This window comes from Canis aureus, chromosome 6 (assembly GCF_053574225.1).
Source record: "Canis aureus isolate CA01 chromosome 6, VMU_Caureus_v.1.0, whole genome shotgun sequence".
NCBI classification, from domain to species: Eukaryota; Metazoa; Chordata; class Mammalia; order Carnivora; family Canidae; genus Canis; species Canis aureus.
The window spans coordinates 24609700-24636534 of NC_135616.1; the positions used below are offsets into that span (position 1 = coordinate 24609700).

Below are 26835 nucleotides of genomic sequence, written 5' to 3' on the forward strand. Positions count from 1 at the left end.
AATCTTGATATGAGGAAAATTTTGTTAAACAATACAAAATTTGTCAGATAATGGATTCATTTTACATACAAATTTCCCTATGAAAGAATACTATAAATAAGTTAAAAATTAGTACAAGCAGAAAAAAAAAAACTGTAACGAACAGAAGAAGAGAGAAAATGAGATAGAAGAGATTAAAATGCTTCTATACATATATAAAAAATAACAAATACAAAAAAATTTTTGGGAAAACTGTATGAACAGAAATTAATAGAAAATTAAATTTGAATGGGCAGAAAGCATAGAATGCTCAATTTATGCATGCCAACTGATCTATATATATATTTTAGCCATATCTATGAACATGTACATACAATTACATATACACAAATATATGTTAAATATATTAATATGTAAAAAACAGTAATTTAACATTAAACTTACATTACGTTTTCATAAATTTGCCCATGTCCCTCATTACCTTATATTTAGACCTCCCCTCTAAACTAGTTTCAGTATTCGCTACACTACTGAACTTTTTTTATTTTTTTTTTTTTATTTTTTTTTTTTTATTGGTGTTCAATTTACTAACATACAGAATAACACCCAGTGCCCGTCACCCATTCACTCCCACCCCCCGCCCTCCTCCCCTTCTACCACCCCTAGTTCGTTTCCCAGAGTTAGCAGTCTTTATGTTCTGTCTGACTTTTCTTGTGTTAACAGTATAATAGATTTATTGGGATCTAAAAAAACTTTTGAAGAGATTAAATTCATCTACAAAGTTTAAAAAATGCAGTTGTTTGAAATCCCAATGGGTTTTCTATGTAATATGACGAGTGTATTCTAAAATTTGTATGTACCAAGAATAACCAAAGAAGTAAAAAAAAGAAAAAAAGAGGGAACTACCATAGCGGATACTGAAACATATTATGAAGCATGTTTAGTAAAATAAGGTATTGTAACAGAGAAATAAAAATAACCAGCAGAATAATGGAGTCAGGAATAGATACAATTATATATGAAAATTTGATATATGATAGATAATGCACAGCTGATTTCTAAGAAATGACTGGTTTTTCCAATAAAATTAATGTTACAAAAAATAATTTTTCATATTTTTATGAATGAAAATAACGACCTATTCCATTCTCTGTGTATACACACACACATACACATAAAGCAATTCCACATTGTTTAAAAAATAAATCTTAAGCAAAAATATTCACTATTTCAGAAGAAATATAAGAAAAATTTTAGGACTCTGCAGTATGGAAAGAGTTCTTAAACAAGATGCAAAACATTTAAAATAAAGGGAAAGTGATAAATGTAAGTACATTAAAATTAAAAACTTACTTTAACTAATAGATATCAAAAAGTAAAAAGTCAAACTGAGAGGATAAGTTTAAAATATATATAACAAACTAAAGATAGTAATTTGTTCCTACAGGTCTATAAGAAAAATCCAAATAAACCCAAAGAAAATGCACAGAACTAAACAGGCAGAGAAGAGAATGAGCATTCAATGATTATATTATTAGTTCCTAAACTAATTAATAATTAGGACTTTATATAATACTTTTCTAACAGAAATTTCATAGATTAAGGCCCAGAAGTTAGAGATAATCAAAGCTAGAGCAGAATGCTGAAGGGACATGAGTTTCTTGGTATTGTCTGAGGTAACTAATGTGATCTCAAACTAATCAGTCATCTGGCAGCTTGAGTAGGACAGGTAGGCCAAGACAGCCTCACTCACAAATCTGGTGGTTTGTGCTGGCTACAGGTTGCGCCCCTCTCTATTTTGTCATTCATCGTCAAGGAGGCTATATCAATTAGGCTTTTTTACAGGGGAAGCTTAGAGGAACAAGAAAGTGACAGCAGAGGCTTCAAGGTCTCTTGAGACTTTGCTTAGAAGTTGTATATTTCTTCTGATACATCTATTGTTCAATGCAAATACCAAATCCAGTCAATATTTAAGGGTTGGGAGAATAAAGTTTGCCTGTAATGGAAGGAGGTATAAAGGACAAAGAGCCATTTTTAATACCCCATTATCTTACCTTGATCACAAGAATATACATGCTGCCTATGTACAAAAATTTTCGGACTTAAATATAAGTGCTAAAACCATAAAACTTCTAGAATAAAACATGACTTGGGAGTTTGCAATTCTTAGACCTAACACCAAAAGCATAAGCAACAAAAGAAAAAAATGAGAAACTGAACTTCATCAAAATTAAAAACTTTTATACACCAAGGGACATTATAAAGAAAGTGAAACACAACCTACACAAAGAAAATGTTTGCATATCATATATTCATATAGTCTACGTCTGTTGGAAGCTTTGCATTAGCTTCTTCCAATTTTGCCAATTGTTCTTCAAAATGTTTTAATTAAGCTTTATCTTCAAGATGCCACATTAATTGTATATTTCTCAAATAGACTTCATGTTCTAGACACAAATTTTATCTCAATTAAAACAATTAAGAAAATTGGAATAAAATATGGACTTTAATTAGCAATGATGCATCAATATTGATTCTTTAATTGTAACAAATGTACTATCCTAATGTAAGATGTTAAAATAGGGAAAATTGGTCAAGAGTATATATGAAATCTCTGTATTATCTTCTCAATTTTTCCATAAGTCTTGAACTGTTCTAAAATGTTTATTTTAATAAAACAATACTATTTAGGAGAACATAAAAATGGCTGAACTAAACGAAAGTAAATTGGGATCCCTGGGTGGCTCAGCAGTTTGGCGCCTGCCTTCTGCTCAGGGCGTGATCCTGGAGTCCTGGGATTGAGTCCCACATTGGGCTCCCTGCATGGAGCCTGCTTCTCCCTCTGCCTTTTCTCTGCCTTTGTCTCTCTCTCTCTCTCTCTTTGTGTGTGTGTGTCTCATGAATAAATAAAATCTTTAAAAAATAAAATAAATGATGTTAAAGAAAAAAATAATATGATCATAGCTTTTGAGATATGAGGGTAAACCCAATCAGATTAATTAATATGAAACCCCAAAGTTCTTATGGGAATTGTAACATTTTGGACTAAAAATCAAGATTTAAAATGCAAAGACAATTCCAATTTATGGCAGTGTTATAGATGAAATTGTGTCCTCCTAAAATTCATATGCTGAAACCCTAATCTCTAATGTGACTGTATTTGAAGATAAGAGCTTTGAGGAGAAAATTAAAGTTAAATGAAGTCATAGGATGGGGTCCTAATCCAATAAAACTAGTGTTCTTTTTTTTTTTTTTAAATTTTTATTTATTTATGATAGTCACAGAGAGAGAGAGAGAGAGGCAGAGACACAGGCAGAGGGAGAAGCAGGCTCCATGCACCGGGAGCCTGACGTGGGATTCGATCCCGGGTCTCCAGGATCGTGCCCTGGGCCAAAGGCAGGAGCTAAACCACTGCGCCACCCAGGGATCCCAAAACTAGTGTTCTTATTTAGAAGATGAAAAGATACCAGAGCTCGCTCTCTCACCATCTGGGCACAGAAGAAAGGCCATGTGAGAACAAACACAGCTGTTTACAAGCCAGGAAGAGAATCCTCAGTATTGTCAACTGTGACAGCACCTTGATTTTGGACTTCCAGCCATTAGAACTGTGAGAAAATAACCCTTTGTCTATGTATTCCAGTCTGTTGTATTTTTTGACAGTCTGAACAAACTAATACAGAAAAAAAGTTTGGGATAGTTACTCAGGTCTATTTCTTATGGAAATATAAGTACTTCTCAGAACCAAGAGCTCAGAGAATAAAGCAGAGACAAGAAGAACCACAAATTAGGGAACTATCTTCAGAAAGCAGAACTGAGTTCTAATCAAGATTTATTTCTTACACTTACATGTTGCTAGACCTAACACCATGTGCCCTCATAAATTTCAGAATTTTGGGCACCAGTGAAAGTTATGTCTTTAATTTCTCCCCCCTTTTTTTCCCCCTTTTTGAATAACAGTGTTTATTGTGATAGCTTTGTCCATGCTTCACCGTTTGCTAAGTGTGCAGAAGTATTTAATATTGTTTAATTCATAGATCCCTAGGTCAGAAGAAACTGAAACCAGAAAACTTCATCTGTATCAGATCTGCTACAAAACATAATCACGGTCTCTGATACCATAATAGAATAATAGAATAAAACTTTTGGAGAGTTGGTGATTATAGTCTTCAATTGGATGGGTTATTAATCATGTTGCCAATGGACTGATAGATTGCTACACAAATTTTCCCTAAAGAATCACATCTCCTGGCATTCTTGTCTTAATACTCTACTGCATTAACAGAAGTATTGATTATGAGTATTAGTATTCCCATTGGGATATGTACTCCTAGAACACTGTCCCAGAGATGGGTGTGAGGCCATCTTAATCAGCATTTCTAGCTAAGTTAGCAGATGTGTACATGCACATGATTGGCCCCAAGCAAGATCTTACAAAATTGCCCAGCTGAACACAGAAGAAATGCTCAATGATAACCAAATAAATGCTTGTTTTAGCCACAAAGTTTTAGAGAGAGACAGAGAAACAGTATTGTGTGTGTGTGTGTATATACCAATTCATATATATATACCAATATATGTATATATACCAATTCATACAATTCATATATATATATAAACATATATATATATATACCAATATACAGAAAAAACAATGATTTATTTTTCTGAAGATATTTTCATTAGAGTAATAAGGAACAATGATTCATTCTTCTGAAGATATTTTCATTAGAGTAATAAGGACCAAATCCAGATTATAATGAATAAGTGAGTAACTGGGAGGTGAGGAAACAAATACTAAATTTAGGCAACCCTTTTCAGATGTTAAGTAAAACAGGAAAAAAGACCAAAAAAAGGATATATTTAAAGGTATGTATGGGACTAAAAATTTTTTTCTTAAAAACAGGAGAAACAAATATTTTAAATTTTAACAGAAATGAGACAAGGGGCAAAAAAAAAAAAAAAGAAATTTGGAAGATGAATACAAACACCTCATGGAACAAGATCCTTAAAAAGCTGAAGATGGAATGCAGATGTGGGAAGAACCCAATGACGGGGGAAGGAAATTTTCCATGGAAGGACCAAAGGAATAATATTTGTGGACAAGGATATTTATAAGTGGGATAACAAGAGTTTTAAGCATTTCTGTTATTATACCTCCTATTTTCTTTAGGAAGTAGGAGATGAATGGTAGTAAGGTAGAAGATTTGTAGATCTGAGCAAAAGAAGCATGAGTAGCCACCAGAGAATACTAGAGAAAATTCTGGTTGACAAACAGAATAATTTCAAAACACTATTATAGGTTCCATTGAGGTTGGAAACAATAAATGTATAACATCTCAAATTGGGATTATTGTGTAATTTTTCTCCGGCACTATTTAGCAGCCTAAGGTGTAGGAGTAGAGATGGCAAACCATCAGAGAGAGCTCATCAGAGATGTCAGACTAGAAGGATAGTAGGATAAAAAAGTAAGAAAAACAGATATACCAATTAGTGTTTTAAGAGACAAATCCATTTGTCAAGGAAGTAAAGGAAAATGGAGATGCTAGGAAGGAAAATAATGGATATTCCAGGATTTGAAGTGTCCTTAAGTTTCAAATGAAATACAATAGAATTAACAGAATTAGAGAACTCAAGATATCAGTAGAGTCAGATGATTAAATATTACCTTTCAGAATTGAAAACAAATATAAAATGGTTTAAGCACAGCAAAAAGTTAACAACTGGAATTACAAGTATTTTAACAAACATCTTTTTGGTCCTCATAGCTCACATACTCTCAGGAATCGATGATACAGCATGGTGGAAAATAGGATGTTCTAAGATCTCAGACACCTGTCTGGATGCTAGCTCTGCCATTGACTATGTAATGTTGGGAGAAGTCAACCTCTGGAATCAGTTTCCTCATCTGTAACTTGGGATAATGGCAGTTTCTAATTCACAAGGTTTCCATGAGGTTTCAATGAAATCATTTGCATTAATTGTTTAATACAGCCTAGAATATATAGTAGGTACCTAATCAACATTAGCTTTATCACTATTATTGATAAAATATTGTTATTTTGTACAATAAATTATATATTTTAAAGAATGATTTCTAAATACTTTCTATGTAATTCTTTCAAATCATGGTAACATTTTAATGATTTGTATTGGTTAAATGAAGAAAGAATTTTCAATGCAGTAGAGATCACTTCAAATTAAAGTCATCTATAGGCAGTCTAGAAAAAACAGGTAGAAGAAAAATAAAACAAAATCTTTTACTTGTAATGGGGATATATGAAGGTAATTATTTCCATTATATTTCCATATTTTCTCGTTCTTTGCAAAAAGATACAGAAAGTGTTCATAGTAACTCTACTTTGGAGAATTTTCTTTTCAAAATTCAAAATTGCAATTAAACTGCTATAAATGCATGGAAAGCTGATGGTAGATTCATCTCTGCTAATCACAGGCTTTACAGTATTCATTCTGACTATAAATATGGAAACCACCGTGATTTAACTGGCAAACAAACCATAATGGTTGATCCAAAAAGATTGATCTTTCACTCATTTAATGCAGTCCATACCAAGGTAGATGACAGCTTTACAATTACTTACAGAGCTTTATCTAATAAAAGATTAAGATGATCCTGACTAAAAACAAACAAGCATCATCCCCAAAAGAAACCTCACAACCATCCAATAGTAGCCCCCAGCTCTAGGACACTAATCTACTGTCTCTACAGACTGGCCTATATTGGACATTTCACATTAATAGGATCATACAATATGTGGTCTTTTGTGATTATGGTAATGATTACACAACTCTGTAAATACACTAAAAACCACTGAATTGTACACTGTAAATGACAAACTTTATTGTATGTAAGTTATATCGATAAAGCTGTTTTAAAAATCAAGCCAGCTTATAGAAAAACATAATTGACAACTTAGACAAAAGTGAAAAAACTGCAATTAAAAAAATAAAAACTGTGGGCCTACAGAGGACATCACTTTCTTTCTCTGTTTGACTTCACATCAATCCCATCATAAATGCACCCCTTGCAGTCCCCAAGAAAAACCCAACAGGCAAAGACAATGCCTAGGACTATAGACAATGAATGAATAAAATTGAAAAATGTGAAACTCCTCCCAAAGGTACAATCAGCTGATAACTTTCATTGGATAAAATGCTTTTCAATGGTAAAAATGTTGAGAAGAAATGTCCTTTTTCAGCATTTTTCAGGTATTCTAGAATTATCAAAATGAATCCAGATGCACATTTATAAAAATTTGATATTTTCTCAGGATAATTGTAAAGTTTATATACTTCTGACACAAGTAACCCACTCTTTGAAACTAGATTTTATGCTTAGATTTAACTAATTCTGAATTATGATCTACAGGAAAATATAATACATCATCTTTCCACAAAAACCACATGAATTTACCTTTTTGGAAATAACAGATCCTATTAGCTTTTGTTTATCAAAAAATCACAGGCTCTATTTTTAAAATTTCCTTTAAGTGCAATTTCTTAATTTTCTTTAAATTTTTCAATAAAGACAATGAATATAAAGTTGTCTAACTACTACTACCAAAAGTTCATTTTTCCAAGTAGTATTGGAAATTTCTTTTTATGTATGAGTTTATTCAGAAAGAAAAATTCATCCTTTTAAAGAAGATAGGTAGCTACCATTTCATTCCCAAAATAATAATTCAAATATAGTAAAAGCCTAGTCAATAGTTGTGATGACCTATACAAAAAAATTTAGCATAAAATATACTCTATATAGTCTTAACAGTTCAACACTAGCAAGTCTAACAACTACTAAATATGTAGTCAAAGCAAAATATCATTTTTTTAAATTTAGAAAACAGAAAAAGCCTAAAATAAGTCCTGATTTTTTAAAAAAGTGGTTATGAGCATTATTTTCATAACTAATCTTTCAAATAGTTTATTTGTATATTTACTTGTAAACACATTATTCTCATTATACAGTTTTAGTCTAGAAGTATATTTATCTTACATTGTTACTTGGATATTTCATGTTGTCAAAATACTAACATTCCACATCAATGAGAATTAAGGCCTTCTTTTGCCCTTAGGGATTATAAAAAAGAAACTGAAAGGGGCTTTAGAGTCAGAAGGAACTTGACTCAAATTCCATCTCTAATTCTTACTACCTGTGTGATGATACATGAATTACTTGACTTTCCTGTTAGGATTTTCACCTATAAAGTTGGATTTCTGTAAAGTACAAATACAGAAATATATATTTGGTAAGTACATAGAAAATACTTTTTTTTTTCCTTTTTTTAAGATTTATTTATTTATTTGAAAGAGAGCATGCACAGTGGGTAAGGGCAGAGGTAGAAGGAGAGAGAGAATCTCAAGCAGACACTGTGCTGAGTTCAGAGCCCAACATGGCCTGAGGCAAAACCAAGTCAGATGTTTAACCGACTGTATCACCCAAGTGCCCCTAGAAAATGGCAGATGTTTGGTAAGTGGTAGCTCTTTCTATATTGGGTGGATAGGTGTCTCAGATGTATCTAGAAAAGAAAGGTTCTGCTTCAGGTCCTCATTTATTTTTCCATTCAACAGATATTTATTGAGCATCTACTATGTATCAGGCTAGGCTCTAAGCTAAACGCCAGAAGACAACACTAAGCAAGTGACTCTGGTGCTGGCCTTCATAAGGCTTTTTTATTTATTCAGCTGGCTCATCTTCATAACACATTTACATGAGAAAAGCTCTTTTTTTCAGTTTTTCTGAAGAAAAGCTATAGAATATCTTGTAAACTTTGTGAATTATTTTATCAAAGGTAATCTTTCAGCTGGCCCATTATCCATAGTGTTTAACAGTTTATCAATTGTTCAGAAGCCTAATTGAGACTGGGTAAAAAAAAAAAACAAAAAACAAAAAAGGGTTTTGATAACAGATGGTGTGTTCAAATCCCAATTCTATCTTATGATCTTGAAAAGTCTCTCAACTATTTGTTATTTCCCCAACTACCAATTAGATATAAGAATAACCATTTAAAAATAGTTTTGAGGGGCACCTGGGTGGCTCAATGGTTGAACATCTGCCTTCTGCTCAGGGCGTGATCCCAGGGTCCTGGGATCAAGTTCCACATCAAGCTCCCCACAGGGAACCTACTTCTCCCTCCGCCTATGTCTCTGCCTCTCTCTCTGTGTCTCTCATGAATAAATAAATAAAATCTTTTTTAAAAAATATTACAGTTGTTAAAATAGCTACTATAGTATAGCTATTACAATCATAGCTATTGGAATTATTTACTAAAACACCTATAAATCTACTTTCAATACTTACAAAATATGCCTAATCATTAATTAAAACACATGTGAAGTATACAGCATATCAAATCAATAAAGATTAATTATCTTCTATCTACTTAACAATATTTCTCAAGGCCGAGGATACTGTAAGACTTATGACTCACAAAGCATTTTCTGAAAAGTTTGGAGAACCAAAGAAGAAACAAAGATAAATAGAATATATATAAATAACTATAATACTACTATAAAATGATATAAACAATATTATAGAAATAACAATAACTAATAAATATTGAGTGCATATCATATGCTAGCACTGTGTCCACAATATCATTATGTCCGTTTTTATCTAAGGTCATAGAACATTTGCTCTAAAGGTTGCAATTTTAAGGACTGCACTCTAATGCCTCTTGAAGGAGACATCACCCTACATCAAGTATCATGACTGCCCCTTCAGAACTTTCTCAGAGCCAGATTCAATAATGGTGATGAGGGAAGAGAAATAGCATAGACAGATTTATCCTCCTGTTTGGTCAATATAATTGTGTACTAATGGCTCAGAATAATCTTAATAAAGGTATTAGAAGTTATGTATCATTACTGCATCATCTTCTGAAAATAACTGAAAGTTACATTGATTTCAAGATTGAACTCCCATAAGAATAATAAAATCAAACAGGTTGAAAAGACAGAATCATTACATTCTCTTTCAATAGACCTATTAAGTATTTCTTTAGAACAAAATAACTCATTAAAAAGGGCACGCTCTCCTTTTACACACCAATTTACTCATTTAATCATCTAATCAGTTTAGTCTCCCTAAAAACGATGTAAATACTATTTAATTTGCTAGTCAAGTTGGCTTATGGAAATTACTACTTAGCATGATTGCCTCTGGATAAGGAACAAACAGGTAGGGGAAAAATCTATTTAGTAAGGTCATTTCACCTTTCTGAAGTGAGAATAACAAAAACATGTCTAGATTAGTAAATTACACAACTGAGCAAAGATTCTATAAAATAGTCCAAGTATCATTAAAAAAATAACTCCCTGGATTCTTTAAGTAACAGCCCTTATAGGCTCTATAGAACTTGCAAAAATGTTAGCATTTTAGATCTTACCCATTTCAAATGTTCTTGTATTTTAGATTCCAAATCTTCAATGTGTGAAATCATTTTGTTGACACATGGTGCTGGGATGTTTACTAAAGTACAGCTTTGACGTCGACTTGGGTAGCTAAAGTAAATTCCTTTATTCACCCCTTAAAAATAAAGCAGACAGGAATTAGTTAACAGGTACATACAAAATAGTAAAGTGTGATGTTGAGAATATGCAAAAATTATTCTGCTTTATTAATACTAATACTTTTTAAATTTTGTTAATAAATTGATAAATATTTCAGAAAGTAATAGAATGATATTAAAATTATATAATTATATGAAGTGTTCCATAATATCATGAAGTAATCATTGAAAAAAAAGAACTAAAAAAAGACAGAAAACCAGTCAATCCAATTGTTTCTAAATAGTTCTTGAATCACTTAAAAAGTGACTTTGAAATATATTTTAAGTTTTCCCTTCAAAGAGAGTCCACACCTTCCAGTGTAAATAATATCCAACCACTCATGCACTGAAGAAGTTCTTTAAATCCAGCATGAGTTTCTCTTGCTGAAAAAAAAAAATAATAAAAGCAGGTCCCCTTCATCCTTATAATAACCTCATTTTCTACCTTCCATTTCTGAAAATTGGAGTCTCATGCAAAGAATGATTGATGTTCCTACTATAGCATTCAAGTTGTACTCATCATAAAATCCACTCAGTCCGATGTGCCTCAGTGATTCTAATCCTGGCATGTCCCGAATCAACTGAAGGTTGCAGAAGCAAGCAAAGTTGTCCATGAAACTCCACCAAAGTGCTTACTTGCAGTCCTTTTGCCTCTAAGGACTCTATTGGGCTGGATTATAGCTGCAATCACTGATCTTAAATGCAAGACACAAAATAGGCTTGGTGCCTCAGTGAAAACAATGTGATGTCCTCATTTCAGCTGACCTTGAAGAACATAGAAGTTATGCTGTTGCCTCCAGACTGTGCTTTTTATTTCAGTGCCAACCAAGAGACGTAAATGTCTTCATTTGAACAGCAATTTTTAAAATATATTTTAAATAAAGTCTCATGATACCCCCCTCCAAAAACACAATCTGTGAAAATAGCTTATCTCCTTCACTTATAAAGTGTTTACCCTACCCCATATATTACATATACATATATATTTTTTAACATTTTTTGAGAACTAAAAATATATTCCAGTCATGGAACTGTGCTAAGTACTTTGATTACACATTTTATTTAATCCTCACAACAATTTGATGAAATGGATTTATATCTTGATTTCTCATAGATGAGGAAACAAAGGCTTAGAGAAGTTATATAATGTGTCCATTTCCACAGATCTGGTAGGTGGAGAGCTGAGACTGAAATTGTATCTCCTTGGCTTTGGAGTATAAGCTATACTTTGAAGGTTGTTTTCGTATTTTTAAAAAGATGGCAAAATAAAGACAGGCAGTCCTAAAAATATATTTCAGGGCATCTCAAATGCTTCACATTTTCACTTGTTTTTGAATTTTGACTGTTTCTTTAAGATATCAGTCCTGATGTTCTAATGTATCTTGGTTTGCTTTGACTATACTAAACACACATACTTGCTATGAACATTTTGTATTATATTCCATCTTTCCTCTTTAGTTCATATATAGATATGTATTTTCACCTCCACTTTAGTCATAGGACTAAAGAACAAGCTGATGAAAATTACATATTGATCTCCTATCCAATTATCTTGATAAGGGCATGCTGCCCTTCCCTCTAGAAATAAGAAAGTTTTTTCTTTTTTTTTTTTTAGAAATAAAAAAGTTTTAATATACATTTAACAACCAGGCAGTTGTCCTTATACTCAAAACATTTGTTTTGCTTCATTAAATGTGGAGAAAACAAGGATAGTAAGGACTCATTTAACATTTTTCCACATGTGCTACTCTCAACCTATTATGTGAATGCTAATTAATCTCCATAGCACCCCATGGTTTAGGATTAACATTTTACATATGATAAAGTGGGGAAAATGAAATACTATGAAGTTAAAATTGGCACTAAAGTCTGTAAAGACATGACATCATAAGTAGCACAACACAGAAACAGAACTCAGGAGTTATTATCACTGTTTTTATTCTAATATAGGCATAGTATAAGTTAAAACTTTCCTTTCTGTTTCTTTTTAATTTCACTCAGTTTAAAGAGATGCTCTAGATTACTAAACTAGATGTCCACATTCATCCATTTTTTGACAGGAGTGTTAACTAACTATGCTTAAGTTAAAATGACTCAGTCTCTAACCTCAGATTTCTCATTTAATAAATGAATGGTTGGTGGGATGTTAAAATATCATTTTCTGTAAAATTCCATGATACAATAATGATTTCAGTCAAACATATTGATAGAAATCCTCTCCATGAAGCCTGTGCACAAATGGTCAGGGTGAGTCTTTATTTTTATTATTATTTTTAAGATTTATTTACTATTTGAGAGGAAGGGGGAGAGTGGGAGCCAGGCGCAGAGGAGAGAGAATCCTCAAGCAGAGAGAGAAGTAGGCCTCTGATCCCAGGACCCTGAGATCAGCACCTAAGTTAAAATCAAGAGTTGGACCCTTAACCCCAGGCTAAGTCTTTAAAGACTTAATCTCAGACAATACTTTCATCCTCTTTAAACATCTGCCCAACTTTAACTTCCCTGCTCAGAATCAGTGCCTAAGAGGTAAGATCTTCCTGGATGTAGGCTACAGTTGAGTTTTGTTGAGGCTCTGCAACATGAAACTTCCATGTGAAGAAAAATAACTGCTGATCGTGTGGACAAATGAAATAAAAAACTATGTTCATAAACTTCCAACTCTCCTTGCCCAGTGAATGTGATACTTATGTAATTTATTCACCAGCCCATCCTTCCTTCTAATATGTGGTTACTTTATGTACATCACCCCAATTATTATATTTATATCTGTACTTTTGCATAAAACCAAGCATATACCACTTTTAAGTTCATCAAATGACAGACTGAACTGCTGCTAGAAAAAAATCAATTCTCTTCAGAGAAAGATAGCGGAATCCAGAATCTTCACAATGTACTATACAAATATCCAGTATTAAATCATACAAAGAAAAAATAATAATAAAATAAATCATACAAAGAAACAAGAAAGTGTGTTTTAAAAGTCTAGAAAAAAAAATCAGTAGAAACTGAAACCAAGTTGACCCAGACATCGATATAGCAAAAATTTTAAAGTAGTTATTATAAACATGCTCAAAAAGGTAAGGAAAATAAAATATGTTCACATAATTAAAGGAAAATATGGTCTTAATAAGTGAACATATAAGGAGTATTAATATAAAAATGAAAACTACGGCAAGACCACCTATGTGCTATCTACAAGAGACTAATTTTAGACCTAAGGATACCTCCAGACTGAAAATGAGGGGCTGGAGAACAATTTACCATTCAAATGATCCTCAAAAAAAACTAGGCTAGCAATCCTTCTATCAGATAAATTAGATTTTCTATCAAAGACTATAATAAGAGATGAAGAGGGACACAATACCATACTCAAAGGGTCTATCCAACAAGACCTACCAATTATGAATATTTATGCCCCTAATGTGGGAGCAGCCAACTATATCAATCAATTAATAACCAAAGTAAAGAGATACATAGATAATAGTATGTTAATAGCAGGAGACTTCAACATGGCACTCTCAGCAAAAGACAGATATTCTTTTTTTTAAAGATTTATTTATTTATTTATTTATTTATTTATTTATTTATTTATTTATTTATTTGAGAGAGTGGGGGGCCAGAGACACAGGAGGAGGGAGAAGTAGGCTCCATGCCGGGAGCCCGACGTGGGACTTGATCCCGGGACTCTAGGATCATGCCCTGGGCCAAAGGCAGGCACTAAACCACTGAGCCACCCAGGGATCCCCAAAAGACAGATATTCTAAGCAACATGTCACCAAAGAAACAAGAGCCTTGAATGATATGTTGGACCAAATGGATTTCACAGATATTTACAGAACATTCCATCTTAATGCAACTGAATAATACACACATTCTTCTCAAGTGTACATGGAACTTTCTCCAGACTACATACTGGGTCACAAATCAGGTCTCAACGGATACCAAAAGACTGGGATTATCCCCTGCATATTTTCAGACCACAATGCTTTGAAACTAGAACTCAATCACAAGAAAAAATATGGAAGAAACTCAAACACTTAAAGAGCATCCTACTAAAAAATGAATGGGTCAACCAGGAAATTAGAGAAGAATTAAAAAGATTCATGGAAACTAATTGAAAGTGAAAGTACAACTGTTCAAAATCTTTAAGATATAGTAAAAGTGGTCCCAGGAAGGAAATACATCACAGTACAAGTCTCCCTCAGGAAACTGGAAAAAATTCAAATACACAAGCTAACCTTGCACCTAAAGGAACTAGACAAAGAACAGCAAATAAAGCCTAAACCAACCAGAAGAAGAGAGATAATGAAGATTAGAGCAGAACTTCATGAAATAGAGACCAGAAGAACTGTAGAACAGATTAACGAAATCAGGAGCTGGTCCTTTGAAAGAATTAATAAGATGAATAAACCCCTAGCCAGTCTTATTAAAAAGAAAAAAAGACTCAAATTAATAAAATCATGAACGAAAGAGGAGAGATCACAACCAATACCAAGGAAATACAAATGATTTTTTAAAATGTATTATGAACAACTATATGCCAACAAATTAGGCAATCTGGAAGAAATGGATGCACTTCTGGAAACCTACAAATTATCAAAACTGAAACAGGAAGAAGGAAAAAACTTAAAACAGGCCAATAATCAGCGAGGAAATGGAAGCAGTCATCAAAAACCCTTCAAGACACAAAAGTTCAGGGCCAGATGGCTTCCGAGAGTAATTCTACCAAACATTTAAAGAATACCTATTCTACTAAAGCTGTTTCAAAGGATAGAAATGGAGGGAATACCTTCAAATTTGTTGAGGCCAGCAGTACCTTGATCCCCAAACCAGTCAAAGACCCCAAATAGCCAGAGGAATATTGAAAATGAAAACCAAAGCTGAGGGCATCACAATCCCTGACTTCAAGCTGTATTACAAAGCTTAAAGTCAGCTCATAAAGACAGTGTGGTCCTGGCACAAAAACAGACATATAGACCAATGGAACAAAACAGAGAACCCAGAAAGAGACACTCAACTCTATGGTCAATTCGTCTTTGACAAAGCAGAAAGAACATCCACTGGAGAAAGGACAGTCTCTTCAATAAGTGGTGTTGGGAAATTTGGAAAGCCACAATCAGAAGAATGAAACTCGATCATTCTCTTACACCATACGTAAAGATAAACGCAAAATGGTCGAAAGATCTAAATGTGAGACAAGAATCCATCAAAATCCTGGAGGAGAACATAGGCAACAATCTTTTCGAACTTGGCCACAGCAACTTCTTGCAAGACACATCTATGAATGAAGGCAAGGGAAACAAAAGCAAAAATGAACTACTAGGACTTCATCAAGATAAAGTGTCTGTAGAGTTTTGAAGGAAACAATCAACAAAACTAAAAGACAACCTACAGAATAGGAGAAGATATTGACAAATGACATATCAGATGAAGGGCTAGTATCCAAGATCTATAAAGAACTTAGCAAATTCAACACCCAAGACATAGACAATCCAGTCATGAAATGGGCAGAAGACATGAAAAGACAGTTCTCCAAAGAAGACCTACACATGGCCAACAAGCATATGGAAAAATGCTCCACATCATTTGCCATCAGGGAAATACAAATCAAAACCAAAATGAGACACTACTTCACACCAGTGAGAATGGTTAAAATTAGCAAGTCGGGAAACAACAAATGTTGGAGAGGATGTGGAGAAAGGGGAGCCCTCTTGCACTATTGGTGGGAATGCAAACTGGTACAGCCACTCTGGAAAACAGTGTGGAGGTTCCTCAAGAAGTTAAAAATAGATTTACCCTATGACCCAGCAATTGCACTACTGGGTATTTACCCCAAAGATACTGATATAGTGAAACGTCCAATGTTCATAGCAGCAATGTCCACAATAGTCGAACTGCAGAAGGAGCCTCGATGTCCTTCGACAGATGAATGGATAAAGAATATATATATACAATGGAATATTACTCAGCCATCAGAAATGACGAATAGTCACCATTTGCTTCAATGTGGATAGAACTGGAGAGTATTATGTTGAGTGACATAAGTCAATTGGAGAAAGACAATTATCATATGGTTCACTCATATAAGGAATATAAGAAATAGTGAAAGGAACTATAAGGGAAAGGAGGAAAACTGAGTGGGGAAAACTTAGAGAAGAAGACAAACCAATGACAGACTCTGGGAAACAAAGTGTTGCAGAAGGGGAGCATGGGGGGATGGGTTGACTGGGTGAAGGGCACTAAGGAGGGCACTTGATGGGATGACCACTGGGTGTTATATGTTGGCAAATTAAATTTAAATAAAAATTTTTTTAATGAAAACTATGAAAAAGAACCAAGTGGAAATTCTAGAACTTCAAGGTATGAAATTTTAAATTAAAAGATATATTGGTAAAGACTCAGTCAGTGAATGTATAGATGAATTGACAGAAATCATCCAATCTGAAGAAAAGAAAGAAAAATGAAGAAAAAAAAACAGATCCTCAAAAAGCTGTGGGACAAAAATCAAATAATCTAACACGTGTAAGGTTAAGGTTCTTGAAAAAAAGAAATTTGGAGTGAAAAGTATTTGTAGAAATAATGGCCACATTATTTCATAACTTGGTAAAAAAAAAAAAAAAAACACTTAGTAACACATGTAAGCTCAGTATATCCCAAACAATTAAAATATCAAGAGAACTAACTATATCTGGGAGTATCACAGTCGAAATACTAAAAAAAATAAAAATAAAAATAAAATAAAAATTAAAAGGAATTCTTTAGAGTAACCAGAGAACAAAAGGGAACATGACATAAAAGTAACATAGATATGGACTGTTACATTTCTCATCAGAAAAAAAAAATGCAGGCAAGGATATAATAGAAATATATCTTTAAAGTGCAAGCAGGCAGGTAGGAAGACAGGAAGGAAGAAAGGGAAGAAGGAATGAAGAGAGGGAGAAACATTAGAGAGAAAAATAATAAGTTAGACTTCAACAAAAACAAAACACTCAACTCCTCAAAAAGATATTATAAGAAATGAAAAGACAAGCAAAAGAATAGTAGGAAATATGATTGTAAAGTCGGAACATGATTGGAGAATTGGAAATTTTAGTTCCATTCCAAACCGCCAGGGAAGGGAGAGGGCCAGGAGGCTGAATCAGTTGACAGTGTCCAATAACGTAATCAACCATATCTATGTGAAAAAGTGTCCATAAAAATCCAAAAGAAAAGCTTCCAGGTTAGGGAATACATGAAGATTCGGGAAGAATACAAATTCAAAGAGAGCATGGAAGATCTGCACCTACTTTGCTTTATACATCTCTTCATCAAGCTGTTCCTTTTATAATAAATCAGTAACCCAGTAAGTAAAAATGCTTTTCTGAGTTCTGTGAGCCATTCTAGTAAACCCAAGGAGAAGGGGTTCATTGGAACCTCTAATCTATAGTATTTGGTCAGAAGCACAGTTGACAACCTGGGTTTTGGATTGACCTCTGCAATGGGGGAAGAGGCAGCCTTACAGTACTAAGCTCTTACCTTGTGGAATCTGACTCTACCTCCAGGTAAGTAGACAGTATCAGAACTGAGATGAATTATAGGACCTAGATGGTGTTCAAGAATTGTTTGGCAGTGGGGAAACTCCAAGCTCACACTGAATTAGGTACTGAACCTTTTTTTTTTTGGTACTGAACCTTTTAATTACCTTGTGCCATCTCTGCTATTACTCTCTGTAACCATTCTTTTCTGTTGTGTTGTACTAATTGGCTTATAGTTATATTTTACCTGGCTTGCAAGATTATACATTCCATATAAGGATCATTCTTAAATAACTCTATATCCTACTAGCACATGTATATTTCTGTGTCTGTTTCATAAGCCAATCATTTGATATTTTAAAAAGTGTGTCCCAAACTATGGCAATAAACTCTAAGCCAGAAGATTAAAATTCTAATTAACATTTCTACTGGAGAGAAATAAAGAATCAGAATGGCACCTTATTCCAATTTTATCCTGTCAAGTTGAAAATCTCCAGAGCAGAAGTTTTTTGAAATCAAGATTAGAATTTTTTGATTAATATAGAGTTCTCCACCAAAATAAGCTGAAAATATGCATGAACCCCTATACATGAAATGTATGCATGTTATCATCTCTTTCTACCTCTTTCTACTTACAATATTAGAAACACTTTCAAGGGCTAATATTTTATGGATTCTTAATGCTAGATTTTATACCACGAAAACATAGCCTTGCTTCTTTTTCTTCTAAGAAACATATCCCCAAAGAACTAGAAAGAATCTAGACCTGCTACTCTTGGCATAACTAATAAAAAAAAATATATTTGGGCAGCCCAGGTGGCTCAACGGTTTAGCACCGCCTTAAGCCCAGGGCCTGATCCTGGAGACCTGGGATCAAGTCCCACATCAGGCTCCATGCATGGAGCCTGCTTCTCTCTCTGCCTGTGTCTCTTCTATGCTCTCTGTCTCTCATTAATAATTTTTTAAAAATTAAAAAAAAAAACTTGTAAAAAATAATATATATTTATTTTAAAAATTCAACATTTCTGAAATTATAAACAATTTTTATAACTTAATAACAGTATATTGTTAATAAAATAATTATATTTTATTCTTAATATTATATAATTACCAAGTTAACTATTAGTGATATCTAGGATTCATTTCTTTTTTTTTAATTTAAGATTTTATTTATTTATGAGAGACAGAGAGAGAGAGAGAGAGAGAAAGGCAGAGACACAGGCAGAGGGAGAAGCAGGCTCCATTCAGGGAGCCCGACATGGGACTCGATCCCAGGACCCCGGGATCATGCCCTGGGCTAAAGGCAGGCACTAAACAGCTGAGCCACCTGGGCTGCCCTAGGATTCATTTCTAAATAAAAATATAACATGGACATCACAAACTAATAAATAAATGTAAATAAAGTTTATAAAGATTACTATATAACTCACATTCAGTCCTTACCTTCAGTATTTGTCATTTTATTTTCATGAAAAATCTCAATGTCCTCCTTAGGGGCACCAAATAGAACCAAAGCTTGTGATGTGGCATTATCTTTTAAAAAGAAAACAAAAATTTCAGTGAGCAGTTAATATAAATTTTTTAGTATAATTTTTTAATAAGCAAAATAACGCATAAAACTGTGTTGTAAAAGTATTGTCCTTGCAAAAGCAACTATAACTCAAGTATTAAACCAAAACCCACAGTAGAGTTTATTTAAATGTTTTCTCTGGTACTTTAATTGGGTTAACTAGCTAAAGAAGGTATTCAAAATAGCATTTAGCTATTAAAAGCAAACACTGAGAGGCTGTTCAGTGACATTACCAAAACAATGGAATAGGAGACTCTAGCCTCCATCCTACAACAAAGTTCAATAGTTACATGGCTATGAACAAACAAAAATAGTTCTGAGAGAGCTCAGGATTTTGAATGGATTTCAACAAACTTCAGCAACACAATGGAACAAAAAGCCCATGAATAACCTCACAAAAAGGGAAGGAAGACAGCTTCATTTTGACTGCATCATCCCATCCACCAGGCCAACACTGTTAAGCACCAAGAGGGAATACTCCAGCTTGAAATAGTTCCACTCACTGGAGAAGGGCGAATACGGTAGGAGAATAGCTTCCCCACTCAAAAAGGGAACTGCATAAAAGACCTGCTCGGTTTCACTTTACTCAGAGGCAGGCAAAGGCAAGAATTGTGGAAATGGCTTCAAACAAGGAAGAAGGGCAAAGGCTACCAATATAGTCCTACAGAGAAAGTGATCACAATTCTCAGTGGCCTGCTTTGTGGAGGACCCTGCGAGCTTCGTCAGCAAAGTCTTCCTTCTAAATTGAAAGAGAGAGAAAGTGTTTCCCAGACAAAAGGAGATGAGGGAGTTTATCACCACCAAACCTGCCTTACAACATATGCTGAAAGGAGCTTTTCAAGCTGAAATGAAGACTTTAATTAATAACATGAAAGTATTTGGAAAAACAAATCAGTAAAAATAAGTATATGTCAATTTCAGAATACTCCAATACTATAACATAGTGGCATGCGAACTGCTTAACTCTAGTATATAGATGAAAGAAATATGAAAAATAGCTATAGCTATAACAACTTACTACTGTATACATAATGTAAAAAGATGTAAACTGTGACATCAGGAACAAAAAAGAATAAAAAGGTAGAATTTTTGCATACGATTGAGGTAGTTAATTAGCTTAAAGTATATTACCATAACTACAAAATATTTTGTGTAAGCCTTAAGGTAACCACAAAGCAAAACCTATAGTAGATACACAAGAGAAAGAGAAGGGAATCAGAATATACCACTATGGAAAATCATCAATTCATAAGACAGCAAGAAAGGAAAAAATGAACAAAAGAAGGTTAAAATAGACAGCAAACAATCAACAAGATGGTATTATTAAGTCCCTACCTACCAATAGTCATTTTAAATATAAATGGATTAAGTTCTCCAAACAAATGGCATAGAGTGGCTAAATGTATTTTTCTAAAAAGACCCAATCACATACTACTAAAGACTCACTTCAGTTTTACAGACACATAAAGGCTCAAAGTGAAGAGACAGAAAAATATATTCCATGCAAATGTAAAGAGATTAGAGGTAGCTATACTTCTATCAAACAGAACAATCCCATGTAGAGTGCTTGCTTCCACAGCACATATACTAAAATTGGAACAATACAGAGGAGATTACCATGGCCCCTGTGCAAGGCTGACACAAATACAACAGCATGAAAAGAATAAAATACTTGGGAATAAATTTAACCAAAATAATAAAGATTTATGCATTAAAAACTATAAGACACTGATGAAAGAAATTGATGAATATGGATATGGAAAGATATCCAGTGCTCCTGGATCAGCAGAGTAAATTTTGTTAATGTGTCCAATCAAACTCTAACAAAATCCAATGGCATTTCCCATAGAAACAGAAAAAAAAATCCTAAATTCTTATGGGTCCACAAAAAATTCTGCAGAGCCAAAGGAATTATGAGAAGAAAAGAATAAAGCTGGAGGCATCACACTTCATTATTTCAAACTATATTACAAAGCTATAACAATCAAGAATGTGTGGTACTGGCATAAAAGTAGATACAAAAATCAACAGAACAGAACAGAGAACCCAGAAAAAAACCCATGCATATATGATCAACTAATAGTTGACAAAGAAGATGGGACAGTCTCTTCCATAAACGGTGTTAGGCACACCCCAGTCCCACATTCCTTAAAATCCTTGCCTTAAGATCTATCTTAAGGCATGTTATCTATCAGGCATGTTATTTATATCTGTTTGCTTAAATCTCTAGCTAGGGTTTTGTCCTGTTCCTTCATTTGGGATAAACTTCTCTCTCTCCTCATTTTGTCTCCCTCTCCTATGTCTGTTTCTCTGTGTTAAGAAAGTCAGCTAAATTTTCGGCTCTTGAAAGTAATGACCTTATGAAGAGGAGCTCTTGGAATGACCTGCAGTGCAATGTCTCCTGTTCACCTGGCAATTCAGGAGAGTATCTTATGTGTGGTGCTTATGCCCTACTATTGTGTCTGAGTTACTTTTGCTTTCAGTGCATTTGTCTGCACTGACTCTCTTGCCTGTTGTGGGCTGTCTTTGCTCACTCTGGTGTTAGTGGGACACAAGTAGACCGGCTCGGGGTGGGGGTGGGGCGGCAATGATCATAAGGATACTGGACTTGAGAAAAGAGTGGAAGACATGAATGAGACTCTCAACACAGAGATAAGGAATAAGGTAGCAAAGATAAAGGGCTCAACAAATGAAATGAAAAAAATGCTTGAGGAAATGAATAGTAGGATGAAAGCAGCAGAGGAATGAATTAGTGGCCTACAACACAGAGTACTGGAAAGTAATCAAGCTTAACAAAAGAGAGAAAAAAAAATAAACAAAATGAAAAGAGATTTAGGGAACTCAGTTACTCCATCAAATATAATTAATAAATTTGTATTTTAGGAGTCTCAGAAGCAAAGAGAGAAAAAGCGGCTGAGAGTTTCTGTGAAGAAATAATAGCTGAGAACATCCCTAATCTGGGAAAGTAAACAGATATCCAGATCCAGAAGCCACAGAGAATTCCCATCAAAATCAGTAAAAGCAGACCCACACCAAGACATAATGCAATTAAACTTACAAAATATAGTGATACAGATAAAATCTTAAGAGCAACAAGACAAAAGAAGTGATTAACTTACAAGAGAAAACATAAGGCCAGCAGGAGATCTTTCAACAGAAAAGTTGCAAGCCAGAAGAGAGTGGCATGATATATTCAAAGTGCTAAATCGTAAAAATCTGTAGCCAAGAATACTCTATCCAGCAAGGCTTCATTCTGAATAGAAGGAAAGACAGAGTTTCACAAACAAAGGGGTTTGTGACCAGTAAACCCACCCTGCAAGACACACTAAAGGGGACTCTTTTCATAGGAAAGAGAGACCAAAGTGACAGTATAAAGGAGGAAACACAAAGCAGTGAAAATGAAAAGTTACTGTAAAAAAATCAGTTAAGGAGCTCATAAAGAAAAGGATATAAAATATGACACCACATACCTAAAACATGGGGAGGATAGTAAAGAATGGTTTCAAATTTTAAGCGATCATCAACTTGATACAGACTGCTATACACAGAGGAGGTATTATACAACCCTAATGGTAACAATATATCAAAAACCACTAATAAACAAGCAAAGAATAAAAAAAAAGAAATCCAAACATATCAATAAAGAAAAAACAACAAACCTGAAAGAGAAAAAGACAAGAAAGTTACTGAGGAAATCTTCAACAAAACCCACAAGTAATAAAATAGTAAGAAATAAATATCAATACTTACTTTGAATGTAAATGGACTAAATGCTCCAATCAAAAGACATGGGGTAAAGACTGGAAAAAAAAATAAGACCCATCTACATGCTATCTACATGAGATTCATTTTAGACCCAAAGACCTCTGCAGATTCAAAGTGAGGGGATGGAGGAAGGCCTGAGTGGCTAAGCCATGGCATGCCTACCTTCAGCTCAGGGCATGATCCCGGGATCCCACATCAGGCTCCCTGCGAGGGGCCTGCTTCTCTGTCTGCTCTATATCTCTGCCTCTCTGTGTCTCGAATGAATGAATGAATGAATGAATGAATGAATGAATAAAATCTTAAAAAAGGGTGAGAGGATGGGGAAATAACTATCATGTAAATGGTGTCAAAACAAAGCTGAGTAGCAATACTTATTTCACCAAAATAGACTTTAAAACAAAGACTGTACCAAGAGACAAAGAAGGATACTATATAATAATAGAGGAGGCAATTCAATAAGAAGATATAACAACTGTAAATGTCTATGAACCCAACATGAGGAATACCCGAATACATAAAACAGTTAATAACAAATATAAAGGAACTATTGATAATAATACAATAATATTAGGGTACAATAACACCCCACTTACATCAATGGACAGATCATCTAAACAGAAAATCAACAAGAAAACAATGGCTTTGAGAGACATACTGGACAGATGGATTTAACAGATATATTCAGAACTTTCCACCCTAAAACAGCAGAATATAAATTCTTTTGAAGTGTGCATGAACATTCTCCAGAATAGGTCACATATTAGCCAACAAAACCAGCCTGAATAAAATCAAGAATATCGAAGTCATACCATGTATCTTTTCTGACCACAAAGCTATGAATCTAAAAGCCACCCACAAGAAAAAACCTGAAAAAAACCACAAATACCTGAAGGCTACATAATACGTCACTAAACAGTGAATATATGTCAACCAGGAAATAAAAGAAGACATAAAAAAGTACATGGAAACAAATGAAAATGAAAACACAATGGCCCAAAAACCCTTGAGATGCAACAAAAATAGTTCTAAGAGGCAAGTTTAGAGCAATGCAGGACTTTCCTCAAGAAGCAAGAAAAAAAAATCAAACAATCTAAACTTACAAGGTAGTAAAATAACAATAAAACATAAAATCAGCAAAAGGAAGCAAATAATAAACAGCAGAAAGAAAAATGATATAGAACTAAAAAAGAAAAATAGAGCAGATCAATGAAACCAGGAGCTGATTCTTTAAAATATTAGTAAAATTGATAAACCTCTAGCCAGACTTATCAAAAAGAAAAGAGAAAGGACTCAATGTCACAAATGAGAGAGGAGAAATAACAACCAACAACACAGAAATTACAACAGATTATAAGAGATTATTATGAAAATCTACATACCAACCAACTGGACAACCTAGAAGATATAGATAAAATCTCAGAAACATATAAACTACCTAAACTGAAACAAGAAATAGAAAATTTGAATAGACCAATAACCAGTAAAGAAATTAAATCAGTAATTAAAAAACTTCCAACAAAGGTCGACGATCAGATGGCTTCACCAATGTTCTACCAAACATTTAAAGAAGAGTTAATACCTATTCTTCTTAAACTATTCCAAAAAATAGAAAAGAAAGGAACACTTCCAAATTCATTTTATAAGGACAGCATTATCCTGATACCAAAATCACACAGACACCACTAAAAAGGAGAACTATAGGCCAATATTCCTGATGAACATAGACGCAAAAATTGTCAATGAAATACTAGGAAACTAAATTCAACAGTACATTAAAAAAAAATTCTAGGAAACGAAATTCAACGGTACATTAAAAAAAATCCTTCACCACAATCCAAGTGGGATTATTTTTGGGATGCAAGGGAGAAAGGATTAAAACCATATGATCATTTCAATAGATGCAGAAAAAGCATTTGACAAAGCACAACATCCATTCATGATAAAAATTTCTAACAAAGTAGATTTAGAGGGAACACACCTCAACATAATAAAGGCCACATATGAAAAACCTACAGCAAACATCATCCTCAATGGGGAAAACTGAGAGCTTTTCTCCCAACATAAGGAACAATACAAGGATGTCCACTCTTACCACTTTTATTCAACACAGTATTGCAAGTTTTAGCTACAGCAAGTCAGTAAAGTCTCAGGAAAAAATAAAAATGGATGATAAAATCAACGCACAGAAATCTGTTGCATTTCTATACACCAATAAGAAGCAGCAGAAAGAGAAACAATCCCATTTATAAGTGCATGAAAAACAAAGGCAGTAACTTCTTTTATTTGGCTGTGGCAACGTTTTTCTACATATTTCTTCTGAGGAAAGAAAAAGAAAAGCAAAAAATAAACTATTGTGACTACATCAAAAATAAAAAAAAAAAAGCTCTGCACAGCAAAGGAAAGAATCAACAAACTAAAAGGAAACCACTGAATGGGGGAAGATATTTGTAAATGACATATCTGGTAAAGGGTTAGTATGCAAAATATATAAAACTCAACAACCAAAAAATAAATTACCCAAATAAAAAAATGGACAGAATACATGAAAATATTTCTCCAAAGAAGACATACAGATGGCCAACAGACATATGAAAGATGTTCAACATCAATGATAATCAGTGAAATGCAAATCAAAGCTAGAGTAAGATATCCCCTCACACCTGTCTAAATGGCTAATTAAAAAAAGGTGGGGGCGGGGGGACGCCTGGGTGGCTCAGTGGCTGAGTGTCTGCCTTTGGCTCAAGGTGTAATCCTAGAGTCCGAGGATCTAGTCCCACATCCGGCTCCCCACAGGGAGCCTGCTTCTCCCTCTGCCTATGTCTCTTCCTCTCTGTGTGTCTTTCATGAATAAAATCTTAAAAACAAAATAAAAAACACAAGAAACAAGAGGTGTTGGTGAAGATATGGAGAAAAAGGAACCCTTGTGCACTGCTGGTAGGAATGCAAACTGACGCAGCCACTGTAGGAAACAGTATGGAGGTTCCTCAAAAAGTTAAAAATAGAATACCCTACAATCCAGTAATCTCACTACTGAGAATTTACCCAAAGAATACAAAAACACTAATTTAAAGGAATACATGCACTGCTCTGCTTATAGCATTTTTTATATAGTCAAGATATGGAAGCAGCCCAATTGTCCATCAAATCAATGGATAAAGAAGATCTGGTATATATTCAGCCATAAATACCATTACTTTATTATAATACTATACAGCCATATAAATAATGAAATCTTGCCATTTGCAACAACATGGATGGAGCCAGAGAGCATAATGCTAAGGAAATAAATCAGTCACAAAAAGACAAATATTGTAAGATTTCCCTCATGTGTAATTTAAGAAACAAAACAAATGACAGAAGGAAAAAGAGAGAGAGACAAAGAAACAGACTCTCAATTATGGAGAACAAACTGATGGTTACCAGAGAAGATGGGGGCGGGAGCATT

General features: G+C 33.9%; 1 protein-coding gene and 1 non-coding gene across 11 annotated transcripts in view; one reads left to right on the forward strand and one right to left on the reverse strand.

Annotated features, from left to right (window-relative positions):
* CCDC178 (coiled-coil domain containing 178) overlaps window positions 1–26835 on the reverse strand; it is a 421095-nt gene that overhangs the window by 356631 nt on the left and 37629 nt on the right. For all 10 annotated transcript variants that reach the window (XR_013381334.1, XR_013381333.1, XM_077900386.1 and 7 more), the window contains 2 exons: window positions 19499–19588; window positions 10383–10522 (listed from right to left, as the gene is read on the reverse strand). Coding sequence is in view for 8 of the 10 variants with exons in the window: in XM_077900386.1 (XP_077756512.1) it covers window positions 10383–10522; window positions 19499–19588 (230 nt within the window). In the remaining 2 variants the exon portion in view is untranslated. The remainder of the gene's footprint in view (window positions 1–10382; window positions 10523–19498; window positions 19589–26835) is intronic.
* Window positions 21189–21299, forward strand: LOC144316662 (U6 spliceosomal RNA). Its single transcript, XR_013382586.1, has one exon. It is a non-coding gene; the product is annotated as a U6 spliceosomal RNA (small nuclear RNA).